Here is a 21,109-nt window from a genome sequence, read left to right on the forward strand (position 1 = left end):
GATGCTTTTTTTATGCTAATGATGAATCTTAATATTTGAATTGAACAAGTGTATTTTTTCTCTTCTGTGAAGCTTCTTTATTATCTTTAGGAGCCCAGGGGAAAGCCTTTCTTTATTGCCTTCACAAAGCAAGAGCAAAACACAAATGCTAATTGAGCAGATTGATGATTAGATGGAGAAAAATGAAGAAAGGAATGATGCCAGCACAGACAGAATATGGCCATTCATTTTTACCCCAAATGAATCAACCACTGCTCATGAATGTGGGTCTAATACTCATTCTGGCAGCAAACCACGCAGAGCGCCAATCCTTTGCAGAGGAATGCAGACAGCTTTTTCTTGTTTCCTGTTACACCAAGTAGCTCTCTCTCCCCTCCAGGCTCAATCAAATAACTTAAATGAAGGATTATAAGCACAGAGATTGCAGGAGATTTCCCCCCATTCCAAATTCTTAAATATACATTCAATAATGAAATTGGGTCTTTGCTCAAACAAAGTAGGCGAATAAACCATGATATGGTATGTGAGGTCAGCAGGCATTGTCCTGGCAATGGGTTATCATAGATCTACCCTTTGGACATTCGTTGATTTAAAAAATCATAATAATAAGTATTTCCAGTCAAACTGTAGTATTAATGAAGATATGGACCAGCGTCTACACCTGTACCCTTATAAACGCATGAACTACCTTGGTTCTTACTATGGTTGATTGTCTACCAGAAAAAGTAACAGGTTTTTAAACAAGCAGCTTGCTATTTTGAGCTGCCATTGCTGAACATTTCCTAATACATCGGGTGATCGGCAGCACAAAACCTTTCAGACGCTAAATGGCAGAAGTAAGCCCTTCTAAGGTTTTCTAAATCCTTCCTGTTCTCATAACAAGATTCCTTCAGTGGAGTACTAGAGGGTGGGAAGTAGCACCCGATTACATGTTAAAGACACCCAGTGAGTCAGAGAACTGGGCTGGCAGTCTAACTGGGCCTTCTACAAATATTCTGTAATAGAACTGCCACATTTAATTAGCCCTAAGGCAGGGAACAAAGCTCTTTCATTTTAGAAGGGTGAATGGAGCTAAAAAAAAAAAAAAAATAAGGCAGCAGCAAACCTCTTACCTTTTGTAGCAATTCGTACACACTGGGTTTTAGTTTCCTGATGGAAAAAAATGAAAAAAAAAAAAAAAGTCAAAGTCTAGATAATGTTTCTTATTTCATAAACTATAGCTATTAATGAAGATCAACCTGAGAACATAAAATAGAATTATCAACAGCCAAAGTACAATACTAAGGAAACTTTTTTTAAAAAATATATATCCTGAGAACTTCTTTTAATCGAAAACAAAACTTCAAAAAAAATTTCCAGTATTTTCTAAAGATATCTGTTTCACCTTGTTAGTTTGTCTGGGAAAAGTAATAGAGTGTCCTATTTCATTTATTGTACTTAGACTATGTGTGAGAGAGAGTACTTATAAAGCTAATCCATGGCAGATCTAAACATAAGTTTAATTTTCAATGGATAGTTGTACACTCAGACCGAAGCTGAATATTACATACACTCACTTGGATCATAGCTTGACTAAAGAGCTAAATAACAGTCGTTAGAAAAATCATCAAAATGTGGCATCACAATTGCAGTATAATTTTCAGTCCTTTCAATTAAGCGGTTAGGAGTTAAATATTTCTCAGCCTAGATTATTTTCCTCTTCAGGCTAGTCAGAGGGGATAGAGAAAGCAGAAGCAGAAGGAGGAATAGGAAAGAACAAGAACTACTATTGTTATTTTTCAATGATGTGAGGTGGCAGTAGGAGATCAGTCCTTGCCAGGTATGTCTGGGCCCCTGCCCATCTCCTCCCAGGCTTCATTCACTCAGTGTATGTCTTTGAATACACAAAAGGTTGGAAAAGGTGACTGTGAACAAAATAGAGGCTATTTGTTTTCCAGATGCATTTATAACTCCATCTTGAGCAGTTCCACTGATACACGTTGACAAGTCAAGAGTTTATAATCTGCTCTTAAGCATTTACCATTTTTTAATTAAGCAAATAAAGCATTGAGGGGTGAGTTAGTAATTAAAAATAAAATCTTGCACTTCTATTACTTCATTGTGACTAAAGGCCTTCATAGTAAGCTACAAGAAATTATTTCACGTTCTCAAAAAGACCTAGACAGATTCTGATTTCCTAAAAGTAATGGCTTTTAACTCTCTGCTGGCATTAGCAGCCTCTGCTGGTGGGAGCCTGGTCAATTTTAAAACTCTTTTTGTCATGACAACCGAGCAATACATTGTTGTTACTCTGTACTTTGATTAAACTACATTGTAGACATATTAACAATTAGGTGAGAAAGTTCGTTTCAGAGCCTTTAAGGGGTGTCAGAGAAAAATCCTTTCTAAGTAACAGACATTCATTAACACTCTTCTTCTACAAGAGACCAAACAACAAAAGTTAATTTGGAAACTCTCACCTCTCCAAAGATGAAAAGCCCAACACAAACCTTTCTTTTACCTTTATGCTACTTTATACTAGAATGGATTGATAATGTTCCAAGTATTCTCTCTCTTGTTTTTAAGTTTATCCATTTCTCTCTCATGAGATTGAGAGAGAGACAACCTAACAAGGTTTTCACACTGTGATTGCTCCAGCTCGGACCAGAGGCACACGTGCCTCGCCCTGTGTGCACAGGGAGACTTTGGGAAGTGAACTCCAGATCTTCCTGGGTGGGTTGGGCTGCAGATGTGTTACCACTGTACTACCAACTGACCCTACAAAGCATTGTGTTTTCTCAGCAGCCCAGTCACACCAGTGGCACTGAATGATGTGGTGATGGGATGTGGACATCAGACTTGCCTCGATAGACTCCAGTAATACAGAGATAAACTAGAATGAGAAAAGCGCTTCTTCAAGCCTTCTTGAACTGCCTCTGGCTTTGGAGTATACCTTAGAAGATGCTGTGGCACTTAGTTTTTTCCATCTACTATAATCCAACCACGCAGGTAAGCAGAAAAATAAAGCTCACATTCAAAAGCAGCTCATCAAGCCCCACATTCTCACGGCCCCTGCAGAAATGCACATGGATTGCTCCATCTTCTAATTAGACTGGTGTGTGACACAATGTGACTGACACGAATGTGCAGCACACAGGTCACATCACCTCCCAGGTGCCACCTCAGGGACTCAATTATACAAACCCAGAAATTTCCTGCATAGCTACGAGCCCATAAAAATGTCATGATCCTCCTGGAATTTAAATTGCAGAAGTTCGTACGCCCATCATTCTCTTTCCTATCTCCCTCTGCCAAATATATATAAATAAATAAAGTAAGTTATAGGAAAGAAAATCTTTCAATGAGAACAGTATGAGGTACAAAAGGCCAGGTTGTTTCCCTCCATAGGGAACCAATGGTAGTTTCTAACTTCCTGCTGTGTCTTCCTCTTCCATATTCATTTGGGATCAGCAGCGGTGTTCGGAAGTGACTGTGTCCAAGATGGGAAAAGGAGGGGCCAGGAGGAAACAGGAAGCGGGCTTGCGCAATGCCACAGCACACAGGTGCCGCCCAGAGGCCTTCTGTTTAGGTTCTGTCGGATATACCACAGGCGTCCTATTACTTTGTAATCAGAGGATTGTTACTTGTTATTTACTGCTTGGCTTGAACCCCCTGGAAAGTTTATAAGGGTTTATTAGCCTGCTGTGGAACAGGCACTCTGTTTATCCTGCAGTAAATTTAATCTTTTGAAGTGTGCCAGCAGCAGAGCAAGGAAGCCAGAACAATGCGCAATATTTACTGGGGGTGGAGTCCCAGTTGCAGCACACCTACTTTCCAATCATTTTACTCACAACTGCTATTGTGGGCTTTCCAGACAAGGCGCAGCACAAGCAGTTACTAGGAAACAAGGGTCCTGTGAAATCTAACTGGTAGCCGCCTCCACCCTACAGCAGGCCTAGAACTGTGCACATGGCTAGGAACAGAAACACCACCCACCACCCCTGCACATCGATTTCTTTCTTTCTTTTTTTTTTTTAACCTTGACAAATGTTGCTGAGTATTTATAACATTCGACTCCAGCTTTTCCACAAGGCAGTGAAAAAGCAATCTCAGAGGAAGCTCACCTTCTCCACACTGCTCATTGCCTGGAAATAGATGTTGTAGCCTTTGCGTGGAGCCAAAGGGGGATTCCAGAAGCCTTGATAGGTCCTGTTGTCACCCACTGTGAATGGGGCAGGTTCAGGAAGATTGCCTGGAGGCAGTTCTGCAGCAAAGTAATAGGGCGCACCCCCACTCATGGCATTTTGGTAGGTCACAGGAACCTGGTAGCATTCCATGGCTCCGGCTTCTCTCTTGGTTCGGTGTGGATGTAGCTCCTCCACAACAATCTGATAAGCACTTTTGGAAAAAGGGAAAAAAGGTACCTAGTTAGAGATATGAACCAGTGGACGAGCAGTTGGCGTAAGGGTTATGTCGCTGCACTCCCATGTAGTCGGCCACGATTTGAGTCTTGAACCCAGTGGCTGAAACGTATGCTGGGTACGTGTGCGTGCGTGCCCAAGATCCCAAGAGGAGAATGGAGGAGAAGGGATTGCAGCATGGCCAACTCTCCTGGGGGGTGATTTCTTGCTTTCTGTCTCTCTGTCTCTCTCTGTCTTTCTGGCGAGCACAGGAGCTCTACAGCAAAACCTCTCCAATGGGGAAAAAAAAAAAAAAAAGGAAAAAAAGAAAAGGAAAAAAGAGATATGAGACAGCAAGTTGTTTATGAAGGAACCGGAAGTTTCAAATTAACATGCCATATTTAAAAATATTTGTTTCAAGTCAGTCTTAACCCTTTGTGCTTTTCCTTTCAGCTGTTTTGCAATACAATCATACACAGTTTCTGCTCCCCGCTGCCCTACCACTGACGTCGTGAGGGAGAGCTGAAAACAGGAAGAAAACCACCACAGGATGCTCCGTATCGTCCAGTGTTGAGAAATGTGTCACCTAATAAGCTCTTTGACATTAGCCAGAGACACATGATAGATTAAGCTCTTTGTCTAGTATTTTCAAATGTCTAAAATGAACATTTTCCCTTGAAATGATATTAAGGAAGGCCCAGCTCCGAGGCCCAACAGAGCGACTGCCTCAGGGCGGCACTGGAAGCACCAGTGTGCAGTCGTCACAGCCTCAGAGACAGAACGTGCTGACAGGCTTCTCCACCTCCCGACCTTGCCACGGCATCGACATGGGCTCAGAGCTACGCAGATCTAAAGTACAAGTGACATGCGGCAATACGGGCACAGATGGACAGAAATCTGTCCTCGCCACCAAAATAGACGGCCTCCTTCGTCTGGAGTGGTTAATAATAAAATGTTACAAATTGTAGAAACAGATGGCATCTGGCCTATTAAAGCTCTAACCTAAACCTTGCAATACCTTTTGTAAAAGTCTTAAAACTTTTCTACCATAGCTGTTATTTTATAGTGGAGAATAAGGAAAAAAATAAATAGTGCCAACTTTTGAATAAAGATTGCCTGATCTCTCGTCATTTCTTTTTTTATACATTTTTGAAACTGCTCTATTAATATTTTTTGTAGGAAAAGCTTTAGATAAAACATTGTTAGATAAAACATACCTAGGAAAATTGATATTAATATTAACGTGTTATATATTATTAATATATGTTAATGTCTCAAAATGCCCGAATGTCATGAAAACATGCAGTGTAGTAGCTTATAAATTAACCATGTATAAGGTCTCATGTTCAATTTTGAGTCTCTAGGCTAAGATGCTCCTTCTATTGTATATGAGGAAAACAGTCACTATTCAATGGATCTTCAGCAAGAATAGAGTATTTTCTTTAAGAAACTACCAAAAAAGAAAATGAAGGGAAGAAGAGAGAATGAGAAACTGAACTTACCTCTGTTAAAATGGAAACAGTTCAGAATCTGCACAAAATTTTAATATAAATTCTGTAATACCACCAAAAAAAAAAAAGACCCTCATAGACTAAAAGAGTTACTCTCTTGAGAAAGGATAGAGCCATCGATTAAAAGAAAGGATTAAATTACAATTTAATTTATAAATCAAATATTTTTTTATTCCTAATTATTCAAGATACTATTTTCCATTAAAATGTGGCTAAGAAACTTGTAGGTTACTGTCAATCTCCTGTTCTCTAGCAAGAGAACAGAAATTATATTAATGTCAGGAACTCTTTGAGCAAGTAACTAGGACAGAAGTGTTTTCCCACAAATTATGTGTACTACATCATGTTCTATACCCCTGCCAAGCTGTGTTGCTAACTTTCTAAGAGTGCTTCTGATATGATGCATGCTCTCTGAACCTTCCATACGCAGGTGTTTATCAATTTTAAAATACAGGAACTACATAAGGATAGCCCCAGAGAAAGAACAAATGGATGACATAGCTGACATATGTTATACTGAGCAAACCTAGCCTTATTGTTTCATTTTTAATTTATAATTGGTATTTATATGTTTATGTTTGCATGCCCTCTGAGTGCATCCATATTCACCTACAATCATACATCCTCTCCAAACCCAACCTTACACTTTGCCCTAATGAGCAATCATCTTAAACATTATTTCTTGAAAATTATTTCCTGCCTCAATAGAAACCTAGATAAATTCAGAAAAACTGGAGAGCAATCAATGTTTATTAATTCTATTGAACTGACATAGATTCTACATTCCAAATTAAGGTTACTTCACACAAGACATTTTGTTTCTCCAGATCTATGAAGAGCAAAGCAAACTGCCAGTGCTGGGGAGGGATGAAGGGAGAAAAGGTACATACAATCTGTTCTCCGGGTAAAAATCTCAAGTGTGGTTTTATAAAAGACAAAAAAATCAACACCTTGGATTGAACTTTCTGATTTGGCATCACTCCCAATGAAATGAAAGTGAAATTATTTCAGTTTTACAAGTTGGGAATGTTTTTATAAGAACATACATTAAGAAAATTATTTCCCCACTTTTTTTTTTTTTGAGAGATTTTTGGTGTACTCTTGCTGGTGAGACAGAGAGCGACAGAGAGATAAAAACCAACAGGACCAGCAAATTGCCTAATGGTTATGTTGCCGGACTCCCATGAAGTTGACTGCGGTTCAAGTCCCAGACCAGGTGGCTAAAAACTCATGCTGGACGCATGGAGCATATGTACCAAAATCTCAAGAGGAGAAGGTTATCCCTCCTGGGGGGAGGGGGTGATCTCTCGTTTTCTGTCTCTCTAGTGAGCACACACACCCTACAGCAAAATCTCTCTCTCTCAGACAAAAAAAAAAAGGCAAGAAACCTGCCCCCTGGCAGCATAGCCACACCAATCCATTCTCCTTTCAGAATTATGGATTTTGGGCAAACACAATGGCCTCCATGAGTTTTAAGCTGATAGGTCTGAGACTCAAATCACAGTCAACTATGTGGGAGTCCAGCAATGTAACCATGACACCAACTGGTGGTCCCACTATACATATTTCTTAATACTCTATTGGCATGGAATTTAAGCTTGTATACATCTTTTCTTTACTAATATTATTCATTTATTCTTTGGTCACAAGAGAAAGGAAATGTCATATTTTTGTTACTACTAAGAAACTGAGACAGAGAAATTGAGTTCCCATTAAAACTTACACCATGAGCTTTATTTCATTCTTTCTCTATTTTAAAATATACTTTTATGAACTGAAGGGGTGGGTGCCCTAAAATTCATGTGTTTACACCCAAACCCTGAACATGAGAGAGGCTTTGGGAAAGGACTTCGGTTTCCATGAGGAGCCCTCACAAAGAACTCACTATCAGCATCTAGATCTTGTACTGCCCCGCTTCTACCATTGTAACAGATAAATGTCTATTGTGTAAGTCACCCAGCCCAAGCAGACTACTAACACACAGACAGAAAGACTTCTGAACCTTAGCTTCCTGGCAGATTCTGAAATATTCTTTGTGCCTTAGTTGACTTCACAGAAAGTGAAGCAGAGATAGCTAGATCTCCATCCATTCCCTCCCATCCAACTCCACACCCTGCCAAGAGCCGTGTCTTCATAACACTCAGCTCTGTTTTGGGTGATTTTTTTCAACCCCAACTATACTCAACTCCACAAATTGATATAAAAATCATCACATTTCATATTCAAGTATGGTTTCAAATTAGGATAATGGACATTTAAATAAATACTTGGGGAATTAATAAATTGTTTTTGCCTTTTATACTGATGTTTTTGCTTAGTTACAACTCTCCAAGATATTTTATATTTCTCTGTGAAAGAGTACTCTTTTCTCCTCAAAATTTCTGAGCATCATTTGCATAATGTTTCAGTAAGGAAATTCTCATTTCCTCATTTTCATTCCACAGTTATATATTGAACAGTTACCATGCAGGCACTGAGGATCGAGATGAAAAAAAGTCCCACTTCTTATGGTCCTTATATTTATTTTTCTTTTTTTGAAATGTCTTAAGTTCTTGTTAGAATGCTTCCTTGCCCCTCTCAAGTTTGATACAGGTTTAAACCACAAAACCCCAAATACTCTCTCTAAAATCTCCATTTGTGAATCTGTAATTGCCCATGGTAAGCACTTAAAGTGACTGAGACAGCTACCTAGATACAGATTTTCAGAGTCATCTTAAGTCATTTCTTTATTCTCTTTTGCCTTCACACTCTAACCAAGCTAAAATTATACTATTATTCTTCTATCACATCACCCAGAAATACCCTTTCCAGTTTAAAATCTTGGCACATGCCTGTCTGCTATAATGCTATCTTTCCTTTCAGAACACTCTTCAGCATGCTATCTTTTTCAGCATACTGAAAATATGAAAAGTGTATTTCCATGTAATGATTCTGTTCAAAATCCTCTTGTGGCATTTTACTGTCATTAGCTGGGCTCGGTCTTCAATCAGCTCCTTTCAAGACCCATCACTTAGTGCATCTATTTTATCTTTTTTCATGCACATGAAGACAGCATGTGTATAATCTGTACAGAGATCAACTGTAATCATAGTAAGTCCTTAAAAAGTGTTTACACTTAGCAAAAAGTAACTGCAAAACTATCCAAAAGTTACTATAGGGACAGATCTCATCTAACCTTGGATGGAACCCCAAACTATAAATGATTAAGTTCATGCTTAAAATAAGCTATCTTTTGTTCTCTGTTCAGTTTGAAAGGCTGTTCTCCAACCACATCTCCACTATTATAAATTTGTTTTCATACTTGCTACTTTCTTATTTATCATCACAAATTAATTATAAAACAGAAAATAAAACATGAGAAATCAAATTAGGAGTGATTTGACTGATTGCATTAAATGGGCCTTGTGCTTTTTCACTCCTGTATTTGCCTAATTACCTAATGGTACTTAACTCTAGTTAGATCAAAATATTACTTGAGCGTAGTACTCTACAAATTAAAAATACAGTATTCCAAAGCCATCTTAACATTTTTACTCACTCTTCCCATATTTCATATATTCTTCAACCCTTTTAATTAAAAATTTAAAATATTACTATAATTAAGTTAAAATCAATATAACATCATGAAACTTCATTTGATATTGAAAATGTGATTTACGTTTAAAAAATTAACAATGATATATTTCACTGTATTTTAATCTAACTTGATTAAGCATTATTAGTATGCAGTCATTTTTAGTTTTGGGGTTGGCCAAATGATGACTTCTCATACAAGTTCTGCTCACATATAAGACTAAGAAAACATGTATAGGAGATTTTGCCATTAACTCAAAAAGATATTATATGATACATATGGTAGATAGTCTTCCTGATTTAAGACTTACAAATGTTAGATTTGAACCCAAAATTAAGAATAACAGTCTACAATGAATTTTTAAACTCATTAGAAGTAAATCAACTATGAATTTAGCTATAATTTTGTCTTGCACAGCTTCTTGATGAGAGCAAAATACCAATTATGCAACAATAAAAATTCTCTCATATTTCCTCTAAAATGTTTCCTTAAAGCTTCAGGAGAAATTCCTAACTCCATTGTTTTACTGCACCTCTTCAGAACAGACATCTGAAGTTTCCATAGTTGCCATTGCTCATACTGTCCCGCTGCCAGCATTCTGATCATAAGAGCAAAGGTTGAATTATTTTCCCTGGAGACCATCATAGTCCCTCGTCTCTATCATAAACACACATGCCAACTCTCTCATGATTTTCCTATTTATGTAAGAGGAACTATCAGTTCCTGAATCAACAAAGTTCCAAATCCTGCCGTTAACGTTAAAAAGTTCTATCTTTAACCAAGTTCTAGCTCCCAGTAAATTTTTTTTTAGGATGCCTTTTAATACAGCATATGTTCTTATAACATTCTGCTATTACTTTCATCTTTTGAAAACAGTTACACTGAGCCAATTTTTTAATAAATGGGACATTTTAGTGGGACATTACATTCACTATCATTTAAAATTACACCTCTTCAGGTTAGAATTTTAATTAATTTATGACGAAAATATTCCTTTCAGGAAAAAAAGAAAAGGAATAATGTATTTTTAGGAATTGATTCTAAATGTGGAAAATATCCATTTAATGAATCATAGTAATGATTGTCAGGTGATGACAGTTATAAGGATAGATCCCCAAAAACTGGTAAGAAGAGTCAAAGTTCTAGTTAAGTCAGGAAGCAACTTTCATATTTGGGAATGATTATAAAATCAAAACTTAATTTTGTCAAAGAACCACACTTGCCAAGATTTTGCTATACATGTTTTAGATTAGCACAGGGAGGCAGTCTTTACGGGTGACAGAAAGACGGAGTAGTTGATGACACTGACTTCTATATTATTTAGAACTGGAGTTTACTCTGGTGTTTATTCTGCAAATGGTATATCTTAGAAAATAAAACTCAGTGTAAATACTGGCAACATAGGCAAAATACACAAAATATCTTCTTATTCCATAGATCATGCATTCTTTTCATTTAGGATAGCAGTACTAAAAATATTTATTACTTAATAACCAATAGACATACCTTGAGTTCTTAGATAAGTTTTTATTCTGCTATCACTTCGACAATATAAGCTACCATTGTCGTGCACCTAGCCTCCACTCCAGTTCCACTCCTGCCAAGCATCATACATCTTACCTACTGAAAACCTTGTGTAGAAGGCAGAGACTTGCCTGCGGTACTATTGCTCTTTCTTAATGTGGCCCATTAGCACTTCTCATTGGGAGCATTCCAACCTTCAGCCTGGATTAGTTTCAGTCCAGTTTCTATGTTTCTATTAGTGCTCTTTCTAAAAATGTACAACTGCCCATGATAATTCCTGCATATAGTCCTTCTGTGGTCATGGTTAGTTTTTAGGCTGTCACTAACCAGCCTCTTGTTCTAGCCCCTGCTTATATCTCCAGTTTTAGCTGCTGTCACTCCTCCTCATCCTTAACTCTCCCTTCTCTAGTCAGAGTCACCCTTGCACTAACTCAGGTCTGTTCCTCAAAACTCACCTCCACAATCACTTTTTTTTATTTTTTATTTTTTGCAGAGGTTTTTGCTATAGGGCATGTGTGCTCGCCAGACAGACAGAGAGAGACAGACAGAAAGCGAGAAATCACCCTCCAGGGGGGATGGCCACGCCACAATCCCTTCTCCTCCATTCGCCTCATGGGATCTTGGGCACGCATGCACACGCACCCGGTGTGAGCTTTAAGCCATCGGGTCTGGGACTCGAACTGTATTGACTACATGGGAGTCCAGCGACATAGCCATTACGCCAACTGCTGGTCCCACTAAGATCATATTTTTTATCTGCTGTCATTGTACTTAATCACATTTTATTCGTATCCAGTCACTGATTTATAAGTTTATCACCTTCAAATATGGGCACATACTGAATCATCTTATGTGGATTTCTAACCCAAGTATCCACCTCAGCTTCTGGTACATATAGAATGGTACTGAATAAACACATTTATAGAAACTATTGGTGATTTTAGCTTTCTTAATTGTCCTAAGCCAAATATGCACACTCTTTATAACAAAGATAGCCCAGTTGTTCTGATAGATGATTGCATAGTTATGGTTTGCTTGCCATTCGGAAGATCAGGAAGACGGAATGTGTATTTCCACTAGAGTTGGGAAAAATGTTTGATGAAATGCAATCTGACAGAGGCTAGCGATGTTATCAAACAGGGAAGGACAGAATCCAGTGTTTAGAGTATATGACCGCAGACAAGCTAATCACTGGATGCTCTCAGGAGGGTTAGCTTGGTGGCATACAGACATTTGTGAGGAGGTGGAGGGGAAGTGGTAGGGAAATGGTCATAGAGTGAAATGGCACTGAGCACAACCAAGAGGAAATTGTGGTAGGTCAACATAAATAAAGAAGCAATTGGTCAAATAATTTCAAGTACAATTAAAGGAGGTGACGGGAATCAAAGTTTTCAGGTAGCAGACCATAATTTTGGTGTTATGCAAATGAGCATATCAAATTAGAAAATAAAGTTTCTCAAAGAAATTAGGGTACCAGAGCAGATAAGCTTCTAGATAAGTCAGTTTCCAATACGGAGATTGAAGGTAGGAATATGGTCAGAGGAAAGAGGACAGCATGACTCGACTGAAGATTACCAGGGCAAGAAGGCCGGGCTCATCTGACGCCAAGCTGCCTGACTAGACCAGTCTGGTCCTGCCATCTGTCACCCACCTGTAGGTGAGCAAGGCAAGTCACCACAAAAAACTAAAGATGGACTTGAAGGAATTCAAATATCAGTTGAGAAACAGATTTTTTTCCCTAGTAGGAAAACTGATTATAAAAAAATTAAAAATATATTATCATTCAATTATTTCTTCTTGTAGTATTCCAGGATTTATTTTTATTTATTAATTAATTTGTTCTTGAGCATTAATCTCCTACAGTGTGCAATTTGGAGTTCTCAGCCACCAGGCTCAATTCCAGAAAAGGTCAAACATCTTGCCAACAAATTCAAAGCGGGGCATTTCTGTGTCAGAGAAAAGAGTATACATAATTATCAAAGATTATTTTGCACAACCATTAGTTCAGACTATATAAAGTTTTGGCCCTTAAAAATCACATGATAAATTGGGACCAGCAGTTAGCGTAATGGCTATGTTGCTGGACTCCCATGTAGCAGACCGTGGTTCTAGTCCCAGACCTAGTCGTCTAAACTCACGCTTGGTGCGTGTGTGTGTGCATGCCCAAGATCCCGAGAGGAGAATGGAGGAGAAGGGATTGCAGTGTGGCCATCCCCCATGGAGGCGGGGGTGGGGGGGAAGATTTCTCGCTTTCTGGCTCTCTCTTGAGAGCGCACGCACCCTGTAACAAAACAAAAACAAAAACAAAAGCCTCTCCAAAAATAAAAAATTACTTGATAAAGGTAAATGAAGTAGAAGAAATTTTTTTTATTTTAAAATGTATTATCGGTAGCACATTCACTAACTGAGCAAAATTTCTGAATACCAGCGATAAACTAAGATTTAAAAGGCATTTTTTTAATTGCCAGAGTGTGTGTGTGTGTGTGTGTGTGTGTGTGTGTGCGTGTGTGTGTGTCTGTTTGTGTGTGGAAAGAGAGAGAGAGAAAGAGAGAAAGCACTTCCCAATAGGATGTGGTTTTGCCGCTATATCTTCTCCTTCATTTCTCCACCCTGTCAAAATTTGGGGCACGCACACAAATGTCGCCAGCATGATTTTCAGGCCACCACGGTTCTGTTTGAACCAAGGTAGTGTTCCCTTAACCACTAGGCCACGGGAGCTGACACTACCATGATTGTGATAGTCTGTGACAAATCTAGGCAGAAGCTTTGTGGTTTTTTTGTTTGTTTTGAGAAGTTTTTGCTAAAGGGCACGTGCGCTCGACAGAAAGACAGAGAGAGACAGAGAGACAGAAAGCGAGAAGTCACTCCCCAGGGGGGATGGCCACACCGAATCCCTTCTCCTCCATTCTCCTCTCGGGATCTTGGGCACACACGCACAAGCGCCTGGTGTGAGTTTTAAGCCACCGGGTCCGGGACAGGAATTATGGTCGACTACATGGGAGTCCAGCGACATAGCCATTACACTAACTGCTGGTCCCGAAGCTCTGTGTTTTGTTGAGGTCACTTTATCTTTACTTTTGTAATACCTAGAACAGGACCTGATACTTAACACAGGGTCAAATATGTGGAAACCATGAACTGAGTAAGAGTTACGGAAGATAGGTTATACAGAATAGTTATAAAATAATAACAATACAGTGTGTTTCCGACTTAAGGAAAGTAAAGCTGAATTTACTCAGATACCTAACTCTTAAAAAGATAAATGCAAGTAGCTGGTAGTTCATTTAAATAGCAGTAGCAGAACTGAACACCTACAAAGTAAATTTTATCACAGGTAGGAGCATGTGAATGACCCTGATTACTTGTCAATAGAAAAAGATGTTAAGTGCAGGCATTCTCTCTCTTTCCTTTGGATCAGCAATCAGATTCACTCACAGATCATTGATTCATGAGTAGCACTATGTACTTACTTTGAATTTTCAAGTAGCCAGTGCTTCACAGTGTTTATATTGTAAGTACACTCAGCCATCTCTCTCCTCCTGGTGCAGCATACCCATGATTTTTAGTCAGAAGGGACTTAAGAGCTTTCTTTAAGACTCGTCCTATTATGAGTATACTATATTAAGAAAAAGTTTTCCTTCTTAACAGTGATGTTCTATAACACTGTTTAGTCCTTTATTTGAATACTCAATATGTGCTTATAGGTTGACTATATTCATTTTACACATAGAAAAAGGATTAAACTTATTAATCTTTAAAATTTACTTTATTTTATTTATTATTGCTATTTTTTTAAAAGTTGGCCTATAGGCACATGTGCTTATCAGAGATAGGCAGTGAGAGAGAGAAAGCGAGTAAAAAAAGCCACAGATCCAGGACTGGAACCACAGTCGGCTATGTGGGAGGTCCAGAGCTTTCACAACTACATTACCTGCAAACCCCTTGACTTTATTTTTTGAGAGAACAGGTAAACAAACTGAAATAACTCAATTATGAAATACCTACACGGATTCTGTGCCTTGATTTTTCTATTAAAGTTTGGTTACAAAATGTTCACAAAGTATACATGTTTTCAAAGAAAATAACTGAGATTTTGATATTTATTTAATTACAAATATGCAAACATCAAAATGGTTAGAATAATTCAACACAATCCCTAAAAAAAGACATGGCAAAAAAAAAAAAAAAAAAAAGACATGGCTTATAACTTCCTGAAGGACGGGGAGAAGTAGGTAGTATGAAAGGTTTTTATATTGAAAAGATAATGAAAATGACACATTGAACTTTATTATTTACTAGGGAACTCCTGATAAGAAACAACTCAGGAATTAAAAGGTCACATAGGCTTCGTGCATTATAATTCTTCTGCTCTTATTTTCTCGAAGCTTCCTATTTTTCAATCACTCTTATGAAATTATTCATAACTGATTTACTGCCTGGGACAAGAGTTATTTTCTCATCCTATTTCCGACAAATATCTTCAAAGCTCATATGCCATAGATACCAACGAAGGAAGTGAAATGAAATGGGACTAGAGGGGGAAGAAGGGCAATGCTCTTAAATCAAATACCACAGAGCAATGAATGTTTCAGCTTATGAATAGCTCAGAAATTTCCTGCGAATTTTGCTTTTAACTACAGGTCTAAGTGCAGGCTTTGTCCAAATGAAAAACAAATCAACAAAAACACAAAAATAAAACCTCCCTGAGAATACTTGTCAAATGAATGTCTCAGAAATGAACCACTTCATAGGCTGATAAGCAATCATGAGATACCATTTCTCTACTAGCTGTTTTCTTCTTTCACTATTATTTTCCCCCTCTTACCTGATAGGTGCTCCTTTGGCTTGAGCTGGTCTCAACAACACAGTTATTGTGGTGGCAGTTTCATTGAGGGAAGCATCAACCCCTTCATAGTCCGGTAAAGTTGGAGCTAATAAGAGTGATTAATGACGAAAAAACAAAGTTCAATAGATTCACAGAAATGTATGTCTGGATGAAAAAAATGATCCTAACTCAGGAAAAATCTATTTACACTCAGATTGCCTACAATGTACCTTATTTTGTAACACAGCATCTGCCATTGCATGTTAGCCCTGGGGACCTAAAGCTTCAGACATTACAAAGCCAGCGTTAGCTGCTGAAACTGAAATAATCATCTGGTGACCTATGGCTCACATTGCAAATATCCTGAACAGATGCCTTTGGTTTGGTTTCCTGAGACCTTCAAATCAGCAATGGGATGGTAGGAAGGTGGTGACCGAGCAGATTCTGGGGAGCACAGGTTACTGACTGGCATATGGAGCTCTTCCCAGGGAAGTGGTGCCATTTATGTTGGGACAGATAGGGAGAGACCCAGTACTGCTCTTCTCCGGACTGTTTCCACTATGGTGGTCATGATGGAAACATTGAGCAAGTGTCGTACACAGCAATCCTTTAGTAAATAAGAAATGATATTGAATAAACTGGAGTAGAGTTAGGACATATTAACGAATAATATTTAGCAAGATTTTAATCAGGTTCAACTGATGACTTGACTGAAGGAAAAATAATATTAAGCAGTCTAGTCCAATGCAAACTATAAAATTGTGAAGAGAATGAACCTGAAATTTAATTTTGTTTCTTATCCTAAAGTTCTCTCACAAGTCCCAATTCTGAAATTTAGGTGCATTCATATGTGATTTTTAAGAGAAAAGGCAAGGCCATATTTGCTTAAAATGATCAAAATGTCAAGGAAAATGGGGCACAGTATGTAGTACTATATAATATTGGAGCAAAGATTTTTTTTTCTTCCTCCTTTTGGAGCTTTGGACATACATGCACATGTGCCTGGTGTGTTTTGTAAGACCCCGGGTCCAGGACTTAAATTATGTAGTTGGTCATGTGGGACCTGGCCACCTTAACTACCATGCCAATGGCTGGCTTGAATGAGATTCTTTTACCATTCTTTTCATAAAATCTATTTATAGTAAAGAATTGATACCATAGTAATTACCAACTACTCAAAGTTTACAAGGTTTACTAGCATTTATAATGAACTTTGAAAGACTTTTAATAAAGATATAACGCACTTTTTAAAAGTACCATCATCAATTAAATAAGGGATGTGTTCAGGTTTGGACATACTTGTATAACCAATAATAATTTGTATTCAAGTAATTCTTTAAAGTGTCTTCAATTAAACATAAATATAAAAGGTTCAATAAGTCAGATAAACTATACTCAGTGTGTATGTGATTATCCAAAACACAAATAACCCAAACTGCATTTTATTTATTTGAATACCTGAGATATTGGTGGTCACATTGATGGCTGTGGCTGGCCCAAAACCTTTGACTGTGCTGGCTCTTATGAAAAACTGGTAGGTGGTTCCAGGGTGGAGATGCATAAACACATGGTGTGTACTGTTCCATAAATTTGATACTGTCTGGGGAGGTCCCGCCACTGGAACTGCGGGATCAAACGATCTGATGCTGCTATAGCTAACCTGTTTTAAGAAATACATTTTCTATTACATATGCAGTATAAGTCATAATAATAAATTGTAAATAAGCCCCTTTAAAATAAGGTAATATGCAAGAATATCCTTGTGAAGTCAATCTCTACTTCTGTTTCTTTTCATTTTAGCACTATTATTTCTGTCATTCTGTACTCTATCCTTCCATCCACAGATCTACTTAGAGTATACTGACCAGACCAACATGCATCTATTTTCTTCTGTCCAAAAACACCAACTAAACACACTTAAATATGCATGCAGAAATGCAAAATGTTACACTTGTGTACTTTAATGTTTATGAATGTAAAAAGTGTTCAATAACTGTTTATTGTTAATATTATTCTATACTTTGGCAGAGTTACATAACAAATTTCATGTAAGCAGTGCTTGAACGAGTAGGAGACCTGGGTCTTCTACATGGTTCTGATATCGTGCAATGGCACTCGACTACTTGTGCAACTGTGGCTGAGCCTGGGGTTTCTTAAAAAGGATACAGCTGACATTTTGGACCGAATAATCCTTTGTTGTGGAGGGTAGCCCCTATCCATAAGCCTGAAATATAAGACTGCGCCAGGGATGCCCGGTCCATGATCCAGTCAGTAGCCACTAGAAATTTAAGCATTTAAGCTCTAATCAACACTGACCAAGCAGGAACAGAACTATTCATCTGTGCAATTAAAATGATATTTTTATTTCTCCTTGTTAGCATCTTATATTTCTCATATTTGAAAAGATAATGACTTATATTCAAAATTAAGATGAAGTTCTATGATAGGTCAATAATCTTTTTTTTTTTTAGTTTTAACTAGTTAATGCTGAAAATGCTCCATATCCTCTCTTAAATCATAGTATGATGTGAGTTTTTTAACTTTAAAAGAAGTAAGATTTTTATGTGTGATTATAAATGATAACCATCAAACACACTGTATTTTTATTATCATTTTAATCTTTACATAACATAACTTCCATTGATGGACAATTCTGCTTTTCAAATACTAGAAAAACATTTTTAAAATATGCATATATTTTCATAATTTAAAAGTTCTAGAATTGTATTTGTTCTCAAACTTAATTTGAAATCAAAGTATTTGTAAATTGAAACAAAAAAGAAATAATAACAGTTTCAATCCCCTAATCCTCACTTACTCCTTTTTTATTATTTCTCGCTACGTTTTTCTTTTTCTTGCTCTCTTTTATTCCTTCAACCTACATTCCAATTAATTTGGTTGATCTCCCAGTACCTCATATTGAGTGATGATTCCATTTGGATCCAAAGGTTCTTTCCAGTTCAAGAAGATCTTATTTTCAAAGGATGTTCCTTGAAGAGATTTGACTGGTACAGGCCCGGGCACTACAAATACATGGATTCTTATTATAAAAATCACTACATTGGAATCAAAATATAAATTATGTAAGCTAGAAAGTCAACATTGAAAATGAAATGAAAATGTGTCTTTGTAAAGAAAATCAACCATATGACCATTTTCTTACTTTATTTTGGTAAAAAGGAAATTAAAGTACATATGTAAGGCTATAAAGCAGAAGATGGATAAATGCAAAGTTATTTTTACTTGAAAGAATATTCTATCACTTTAGAGGGTGGCATAAATTATCTAGTTTTCTCTGTTGTACACTTTTAATAACATGCAGATTTTATTTGTAATTTGTTTCTAGAATTGAGTTGTATTTCCCTTAAAGATTTTTTGAAGATTAGGATAATCCTCTAAAGAGTCTCCATAAACGAAGTTCAGAAAATAATGGAATTATAATAATAGTTAATACTCATTGGATTCAAAACCCAAATTACATAGAATCAAATTGAAATGTCCATTAATAGTCAAGCTGATTTTTATAGCTACATTTATTGTCTATAGCCTACAAAAGGGCTACATTGATTATTACAATGTTTTAAAAGTTATTAAAGATGAATAAGTTTAAATGACATTGCTTTTGTCTTTTAAATAAAATTCACTTTTTAAAGAGATAAGAATCAAAATAGTTTTTAATATCAGTCTTGTTTAGAATTCATCAATCCACGTAACTACTTTTGAAGTGTCCCCAGGTATAACCAAATTGAGGAGACTTCAGTCTTTGTTTGTAAATGTAACTTAACTGGCATTACCCAGTGGCAATGCTGCATGATGTGTCAGATATACACAAAATACAAGGCACATGATACTTTTGCTTCCGTGAATCTTATTTTCATATATATTATTTCAATGACTAGTTAAGTATTTATTCATATAGAGTTTCTAGTCTGATAATGTTGTAGAATACATAACTGTTGTCTTAGAAACTTGTTTCTTTTGAAAACATCAACTTAACATTGGAGAAGTACAATTTTTAATTAATATTTTCCCTTAATCAAATGTTTCAGTGAACTTCACACATGACATTATCTAGAAATGTAGTTTCAAAGTATACAGCCACTTTGTGAATGCTGAAATAAATTAAAAATCATTGGATCAAAGGAAATGCATTGCATCGTGGCTAGCAGCATCAAGAAATTTTGAATGATATGTCAAAAGAGGAAGATTTATTTCAATGTACAAGAAGTCTATGGATGATGTTATGACCTCTGAGACAGGCAACATAATTTGGCACATTAATAATAAGTTCATAAAGGAAAGAAACACGCAGTAAAAAGAAAAGAGCCAGCACTCAACTTCAGTCAGCTGAATGCTCAGAATGACGTCAACCAAAGGCATCTACTCCTTCCTACCCCACCATCCTGCTTCTTGAGTACTCCATGGCGTCTGCCCGGGCCATGAAGCTGATCAAAGTGGACGGACAGTTACGGCCTCTCTGTGTAATCTATAGTAATTCTAAGACTGCAATAGATCTTGATTCTTCCCAAGGGTCTACCTGTAGTTTCGTTCTACTGAAATGACATAAACTTATAATTATAGGAAAGTTATTTCTTCACCTTCATATATGAAGAAGGGGATAAGAACTTAAGCGAGGAAACATTTATCTGGTGGCATTATAACTGCCTCTGTTCAATCAACATGATTAGGCCTTACAAATACTACAAAACAGCATAGATACATTTCAAATTATTTAAAACGGGATGGTTTACAATGTTTGGACAATTATATAATGAAAAACGGGTAGTGAGCCAGCTAGTGTTGTGGTGGGTAAGGTGGCTGGATCTCACATGACCAACTGTGCACTTCAAGTCCCAGACCTGGCAGCTTAAGAAAAATGCTGTGTGTGTGTGTGTGTGTGTGTGTGTGTGTGTGTGTATGTACATGGAGTTAAAATCTATAAGGACTCGGGACTAGCAGTTAGCATAATGGCTATGTCGCTGGACTCCCACGTAGTCGACTGTGGTTCGAGTCCCGGACCCAGTGGCTTAAACTCACGTCGGGCGCATGTGCATGTGTGCCCAAGATCCCCAGAGGAGAATAGAGGAGAAGGGATTGCCATGTGGCCATCCCCTCTGGGGGATGATTTCTCGCTTTCTGTCTCTCTGTCTCTGTCTGTCTGTCTGGCGAGTGCATGCGCCCTATAGCCAAAAAAAAAAAAAAAAAAAACCACTAAGGAACAAAATATGTAGGAGAGCTGTATGAGAAAAATTATAAAACTTTGATGAAATAAAGATCCAAGAAAAGGGACCAGCAG

The 21,109-nt window shown here is 37.4% G+C and overlaps 1 protein-coding gene across 5 annotated transcripts in view; it reads right to left on the reverse strand.

Moving 5' to 3' along the window:
* Positions 1-21,109, reverse strand: part of PTPRK (protein tyrosine phosphatase receptor type K) — a 665,572-nt gene that overhangs the window by 121,169 nt on the left and 523,294 nt on the right. For all 5 annotated transcript variants that reach the window (XM_006144267.3, XM_006144266.3, XM_006144265.3 and 2 more), the window contains exons 9-13: positions 18,727-18,836; positions 17,272-17,473; positions 15,814-15,919; positions 4,104-4,377; positions 1,113-1,149 (exon numbers count right to left, since the gene is read on the reverse strand). In XM_006144267.3, coding sequence (XP_006144329.1) covers positions 1,113-1,149; positions 4,104-4,377; positions 15,814-15,919; positions 17,272-17,473; positions 18,727-18,836 — 729 coding nt within the window. The remainder of the gene's footprint in view (positions 1-1,112; positions 1,150-4,103; positions 4,378-15,813; positions 15,920-17,271; positions 17,474-18,726; positions 18,837-21,109) is intronic.

This window comes from Tupaia chinensis, unplaced genomic scaffold, assembly GCF_000334495.1.
Source record: "Tupaia chinensis unplaced genomic scaffold, TupChi_1.0 Scaffold000117_2, whole genome shotgun sequence".
Lineage (NCBI taxonomy): Eukaryota > Metazoa > Chordata > Mammalia > Scandentia > Tupaiidae > Tupaia > Tupaia belangeri.